Raw genomic sequence first — 8067 nt, 5'->3', positions numbered from 1 at the left:
ATTAGCCAGATTTCTCACAGATTACTTGATTAAATATAATTAGTTTAAACATAATAAGAAAATAGCTGAACGTGATATTCTTCTAAATATGTTCATATTAAACTCTTTAAACTCTCGAAAAGGGAAAAAATAGACTTTATACTAAAACAAAGTTGAGATTATCTACATGCGGTTGTATGGGACTTAAGATTTGAAAAATAATAATCTCAGCAAAAATTCAGATTTTGGTAACTATTTACATATGATAAATATCCATTTTTACTAAATTAACTAGGCCTGGTAATATAATAAAACTAAGGTGTAAATATGTAAATAACTAAACAAGACTCATAGGAGTTAAAATTGCTACATATATGACGTCAGACGTTAGATAAGAAGACGCCTTACCATTTTCTGTTCATGTTTTACATTGTACTTTTATTTTATCACATTTTTTTAATATATAGTATATGTTTATTATAATGTCATCTTTGTAGAACACATAGCACATCAACTTGCAAACAAACATACTTACAAAATACAGACATACACTTTAACATCGTTTACCGATTATATGTCTATCAAACAAAATCAAAAGGTAGCAACTCTATGAAATAATTACATATTAATGCAACAATGTCAATACATACACACAAATACATGATATGATGTTATCTAAGAAGCAGCTGCTAATCTTGACGAAGACAAACTCTTATAATAACATTCAAGACAATTCTTAATTTAGTCAAAGTGGACTTAATGAGAAATGAAATTTTCATCCCAAAGCTGGTCAAAGGTGTGTCGGATTAGCAACAGCTTCTTTTAGACAAATGAGTTAAGATTTGCACACTATTTACAAGAATATAATTGTTTTCTGTTAAGTACGTTATAACTGGAGTATTATCTTGATCTTCAAAGCAGAGGGTTAGGGATTTTTCAAATACTGTTTTAATTGCAATTTACATGTAACATTCGAAATTTCTTTCCCGATGAAGATTAAAAACCTGCTAATGGTACTTTACTTGGAATGTGTGTGTGAATTTTTATATTGTAATTGGTAGTTTGCCCCTGGTTAAGAACCAACGTTTTAATACATACACACAAATATATGAATATGATTTCATCTAAGAAGCAGCTGCTAATATTGACTAAGACAAACTCTTTTTAGAAAATACTTATTTTAGTCTATGTGGACTTTATGAGAAGAAAATCATTCCAATGCTGGTCAAAGTCGTATCGGATTAGCAGTAGCTTCTTCTAGACAAAATGATCAAGATAGACACACTATTTACAACAATATATATATATAAAGAGATCTGTTTAATACGTTATAGCTGGAGTATTATCATGATCTGCACAACAAAGGGTTGGGGATTTTGCTAATACTGTTTTAATTGCAATGTACATGTAACAATCGAGATTTCTTTCCCGATGAAGATTAATAATCTGCGAAGGCTACTTTACTTGGAATGTGCGTGCATTTGTATATAGTTATTGGTAGTTTGCCCCTGGTGAAGAACCAATCGTTTTATTATTATTTCAAATACAATCCAACGCAACAAGGTCAATACATACACACAAATACATGATATGTTGTCATCTAAGACGCAGTTGTTATTCTTGACTAAATCAAACTTATATGATAACATTCAAGATATACTTAATTTTGTCAAAGTGGACTTTATGAGAAATTAAATCCTCCAAATCCTGGTTAGAGGCGTTTTGGATTAGCAACAACTTCATTTAGACAAAATGATCTATATCGACACAGTATTTACAAAAATATTATTTTTGCTGTTCAGTACATTATAACGGTAGTATAATCTTGATCTGCACCACTGTTTTATTTGCATTTTCAATGTTATAATCTGGATTTTATTTCCCGATGAAGATTAACAGTTTGCATTTTCATTATTATTATTGTTATTAAAAGTAGTAGTATCATCACTAGCAAAAGGGTTTTTATCATCATCATAATTATTATTATTATTATTATTATTATTATTATTATTATAACTACAGATCAGTAGATTCATTGTATGCCTAATCAAGAAGAACAACAATTTTTAAAGATCATAAGCTCAATACACTATACAATAGAATACACATTTAACATTTTGACAAAACAACTATTCTATTTTCTGGTCCCATTTCCTTAAATACATTCTTAAGCTTAAATTCCTTTTTTTTAATATGCCAAATTACTTACAAATTACTGACTTCAGAAGAGAAACTTAGTATAAACTATTTATGGTTAATTCTCAATTCTGTGATTTACTCACTGTTTATGCATTTCAACACTCTTGATTTTGTATGAATGTTATGCATTCTGTGGCTCAAATGCTTATTTACTTTGTTCAATAGTTCTGCAATAAATACTGGTTAAATCACAGACTTTTAATTTCAACAATATAAAATATAATTAGAGAGAGTTTAAAATTAATCAACATAAATTATTATATTATATTATTGGTTAAACATATATAAATTACATATATGTTTATACATTAATTTTCAAATATTTTTATTTATTTATTTATCTACCTTTTTGTTTATTAATATATATATATATATATTTATGTACTTACACACCATTATATTTCATCGATATAACAAAATTTACGAATGCATGACCTTGACATGTCATAAATAATGGTATCCCGTTATCACAATTGCCGATACCACGATTAGGCCTTCCATAGTATGTGCGAAATCTGAGCAGGCATTTGAGCATGGGTATCCACCGGCTACAATATACAAAAGAGAACTGGGTGTATTTATAGCAATTATATTTAAAAGTAAAGTGTACATGAGCAATATATACATACATATGATTGATCCAGAATTACGTGAACTATCAAAAAATGGAGAAATACAATATGAGGAATGTTTTCTCAACAACTATATGAGAAGGGAAATAAAAAAGGGAATCATGTACATTTTTATGCAATAATTTGTGCCACATATTGCTAAGGCGTAACGACCTTCTAGATATTGGAATTGCTTTGACTTTTTTATTAATCAGTGAAAAACTGTTTCAAACAGTGCATAATAATTTAAAGATGCACTTTTACTCCCAAAAAGATTTACCACAATTAATACGATTGTTTAATATATCAAAAAGGATGAATAAATGTCGAAGAAATGGTTCTTATGAAGGGTACCGAGTTTGATTTGAGAGAAAGGTGCAGAAAACACATAAAAAATCACCTAATGAAATGATAGTAGATCAAAGTAAATCTTTCTAGCATTCACCAATCTTTTAAATTTTTCGCGTTTTCAGCTTTTAAATACACGGTTACAGTCTTGTTATCAGTATAATAGTTTCAATCAATGCATTATTTAGTAAGAAGTTAAAGGTTTATCACTCAAAACTTGTGTTTGTTATACATGTGTTTGTATTGTTTTTGAATAAGAGTCTCACTTTAACAGTTTTAGTATTTTTAAATTTAGCTCAGTTTCACTTCTAAAAAACTAGAACAAACATTCATGGTATTTCCTTTTTAGGCATATTTAAAAAGTTAAACTGGTTTATTTTACATGTTATATTGTAATTAAGTTCGACGAGTTAGCTACATTTCAACTAATTACGTGTGAGATATGACCTTTTTGGTTCACGATGAGAAATAAATTGTGTTAACTTCCCCTATTTCAACCTATATATTACAAATATATGCTAACTCGAAATTGCCAAACGAAATCCTTTTATCATTTCTGCTCTAACCTTAAAAAGATACAAGTAATAAGTTCAATGGATCAGACCTACCTTCTAAGATAATATAGGTGTTGTTTGGATTTATACATCCAGTAAGTGCGTTGTCTCCGACGGCGATACTTTTCAACCCGCTCGATTCTGAAGTGATGTTTATACGTAATGGATCACTGATCATCTTCTTTATCTTTAGAAGACATTGTCCGTCTGGTGTAGATGTACAATTATACAGGGTCTGATCTTTCTTTTCATACAGATACGAGCCGCCTATCTCAATGAATTTCTGCGTGCAAGCACCTACATCAAAGCCGTTGACAATAACATGAGTGCTCTCTTTATCTTTGGTGTCCCATTTGAGAGAGCACGAACCTGGTTGTAACTCAAATGTACATATATTCAGTTCTGCAATAGGAAAGAGCAATGTTAATATAAATATCGTAATTGTGTCCTCCATCTTAACAATAGAGAAATCACAATACTGCATAAACGCCTTTTAAATGATAAAAACAATTGCATGATACATCTAAATAGAATATAAATGGTATTAACGTACTAACTAAATTGTGGTTCTATTTTACAACATAATAAAAATGTATTATATAGAGGTTTTTTTATTGATTTCAGTTTAGGATCATATTTAATTTCACAATTGTCATAGAAAAATATAGATCCACGAGTGGGGAAGCGTGGTGGAATCACGCATTCGCTATTTTATCCCTTTGAAATCAATGAAGAACATCACCCGCTGGTACCTAGTACGCGCTCAATAACATAGTGAATGCGTGGGTCCATCGAGAAACGCAGTGTAGGCAAAATTTATTCAAAAAGCTACACAAACAAAAGCTCAGTAGCAAAAGGTTTAAACATAAACGCGGTATAGTAGCACTGGGTAAACGCCAAAAACATAGAACATAAAATCACAAACAAGAAACATAGAAGAACGTACAAAACTCCACAAACAGCATACATACTATATATAAAGTCGAAAAGAGATGTGGAAATGATCTAAGTGGAATTTTTCGCGAGTATAGCGTAAACATTTATTTGCCAAGTAATAGATTATATGAAAGGATTTTAATAAATGCTGAACTATCGTAAAGATTATTGTTGTCTTCATATATAGATACCGTTATGTTGATTGCATATGAGTTTTTGTGCCAAATTCAGTGTTCAAACAACATGATATCTTGGATTAGCTTGTATCTTCACTTCCCCCATTTATAGCTACCCTTATCAGGTACGTAGTTTTCTACTGCATACCTAGTGAATGTTTTGTAGATGGAATTATTAACAATGACTTCGAGCATGGTCACAACACATTTATTGTCAATAATAACATTTTATTTTCAAAACGCAAGCCACTGTGGTTCAAAATTGACACGTTTAGTTTTCATAAAGTTGAAGTAACTAGAATTGATTTTAAAGTAGTTCTTAAAGTTGATATTTTCACTAATTACATTGCAGTAAAAATATCAAATTGATATTTTCACTCTTGTTATTTCATTGATACAACTACACCTGTCATCGATAAGCATGAAAGAAAGTAATGCATTTCATGAGTAAACTATGCGTTTTGTAAAGAGTTAATGCAAAGAGAATACATTTGAATATTTGTGTAATACAATTAATACTGCAGACACAAGGCCAATGGTAAAACATTCACATATAAACCTTGCATAGGTTAACTACAGAGAAAAACTGCAAGCTTTACCGGGAAGACAAATGCATCACACAGTTTTCTGCTTACACTGCCTTAAGTCCATGAAGTTCGAAAAGCAATTCTCTTGAAAAGTGGCGGTTTCAACCTCATTTATCTTCTGACTTACCTTCACTTGTAGATACACTTTGACAAAGTCCGACAAACACAAATATAACTAAACACGTGTTTAGTGTCTGCAAATAAAATTTGTTTAAACATAAGGTAATTTCATGTATCCATGTAGTTACAATGATAAAGCAATTGATATATGAAGTATTAAGTTCAATAAATTATCTTCTAAAACAAACTTAAATATTCCATCGGAAATATCCCTCCCCCCAAAGAAAAAATTGCAACGGTGCCAATAAATTCATATGGCCATAAATTGACTGACTGGAATATAGAGATCTACGTTCCATTAACATTCGAGAAAAATACGTTTCGGTGGTTATCATTATTCTCGATAACATTGAATGTGCAATATATCAATATACTTACTTTAATGCATAATTTATTAATCCTGCATTTCTTCACTGATTGGTATAATCTATAAACCGACATTTTTATTTCTCCTCCCAACCAAGTATCCGGTTCTTTCATCATTTTAAAAAAGAGTATCCGTCACTTTGATTGTAATGATATATTGAAGCACTTCCTTGGTCCAAAAATGTGATATCGAAACATTTTGAAAACATAATTTACATAAACTTGTGAACTTATACAGTGATAGAAATAATATATTATAATAATATATAATATAATCACTACACATTCATAACAAAATAACCCAAAAAACTATATTTAGCATAGATATATATACATATATATCCTTGTATTCCTGTTTTATCTTATCTCATTGAAATGACGTTTGTTCTAATATTAATTAATTTGGAATTCTTAAATTTAAACTGGAATTTCCAAAAATCTTATTTTTAGGTTTTATGCAAACTAGTACTTTAATAGTCATAGCATCCAAACTTCGTCCGATAAAAATGTATATTCCACGTTTAGTTTAGGTGAATATAAGTTGCATAAAGTGAAACAATGTAGATAATGTAGTAAGGTTACAATACTTTGTGTACAAGGTTTAAAATCGCATAAAAAACAATTTCTCAAGAAGTTTAAAATATATTTAATTGATATATATATGGGTTTTTTCAGAAACATGGGTAATGAAGGTTACGTTAAATTAGGCGAAACAATGCGTAATTCAGGTGGTCGAATATCAAAGAGAATAAAATGGCTCAAGATGACATGTTTATGTTGCCTATATTATATTGTGCCTAGCAATACAAGCAGGCAAGTTCTTTCTGAGATAAATGTGAACGACACTTTTTAGAAGACATTCAGGACACAAATAACGATGTAAATTCTCATTTATGTTATAAGATTATTAAACTCAAGCGTATGAAAATGCCCGACTTTGTGGTACATGACACGGACTTATTGGTATTTCTGGATATTCCACCAGACGATTATAGTCCTGACAATATATTTCCGAGTTAAGATAAGGACACAGATGCAAATTAGTTCTCTACTGTTTTTCTTAGGTGATTGGTCCTCAGAGATGCTTATGGCCGAGTGATGACGTGGCATGTAAGTATGTGAGCGGTAATAATTCGAGTTAAATTCAGTATTGGACGGTCTTGTTCAGCTTCCCTCAATATGCATGATACTAATGTGTTATCTGATCACTGGGTAGTATGTCACATGTATATGTAGTATTGTATTAATTAATTGTCTAGTTTGATTGTTTGGTGACCAAAATGTGTTAAATACACCTGTTTTTCTCCTGTTAAATTGTTAAAATACATTAATCTGTATTTGTTTAGAATGTTCTTGAGCTTTTTTTAATTTTATGTAAACATTTTAGAATACACAAAATTGCTATATTTGTAGTACGTTCTGGAACACTTCTTATTTTGGTGCATAGGGGCAAGTTCCTCTTAGTTTGGTGAAATAAAGTTATATTAATGTTCGTTAAATGTTTCACCAGTGATGGAGTAATTATTATTATTCCGAGATGATTTTGTGGAAAATACTCTGAAAGTGTTGATAGATATAAACTGTTCTCATATAGTATGTCAAATATTCCATGTAGATTTAATCTGTTAAAATATATCATGATCAGTAGAGGTATTCACAATGGCCACACACAAATTTTCTTTTTGAATTTATGAAACTGAAAATTCCGTTTGAATTGTTTTATACTATTTATGATTTCGATAAATATTTTACGGGACATTTTCAACTTAAACATCCCTAGTATATTCAAATGCAAAGAGTAAAAATTAATTATAATCGATTTGGGATTCTGGTGGAAGCTCAATCGGTAAGCATGACGTGGTTTTAACAGTTGGAGCAATAGTCAAGGTTCAAGGAAAGTCTAAGATTAGCTTACAATTCACAGTGCGGTACCCAATGTAAATGAAGAAGCTACTTTTTGCTTCACATATCCTTATGTGCAGGGCTTCATTATATGTGTAGAATAGATTAAGTTGCCCAGATGTTGAAACGATTTTCATAAATTATGATAGGATAATTTTAAAGAAACGTTTTGTGGAGAACACTTAGATTACGCTAAAGAAGGTTTAATTTTACTTTATATTAAAAAGAACAGAGACGTTAAAAGTAACAACGCGTTGTTCAGGTGGCCTTATCGTATTTATTACAGGAA

General features: G+C 30.2%; 1 protein-coding gene across 1 annotated transcript in view; it reads right to left on the bottom strand.

Moving 5' to 3' along the window:
* Positions 1 to 2512: 2512 nt before the first annotated feature.
* LOC128223496 (uncharacterized) overlaps positions 2513 to 8067 on the bottom strand; it is a 16090-nt gene continuing 10535 nt past the window's right edge. The window contains exons 3-5 of the mRNA XM_052932775.1: positions 5518 to 5584; positions 3746 to 4093; positions 2513 to 2726 (exon numbers count right to left, since the gene is read on the bottom strand). Coding sequence (XP_052788735.1) covers positions 2623 to 2726; positions 3746 to 4093; positions 5518 to 5584 — 519 coding nt within the window. The 3' untranslated portion in view covers positions 2513 to 2622. The remainder of the gene's footprint in view (positions 2727 to 3745; positions 4094 to 5517; positions 5585 to 8067) is intronic.

Source organism: Mya arenaria, chromosome 17 (assembly GCF_026914265.1).
Source record: "Mya arenaria isolate MELC-2E11 chromosome 17, ASM2691426v1".
Classification (NCBI taxonomy): domain Eukaryota; kingdom Metazoa; phylum Mollusca; class Bivalvia; order Myida; family Myidae; genus Mya; species Mya arenaria.
Note: the sequence above shows the minus strand (reverse complement) of the source record. Positions and strands in the feature narration are given on the sequence as shown.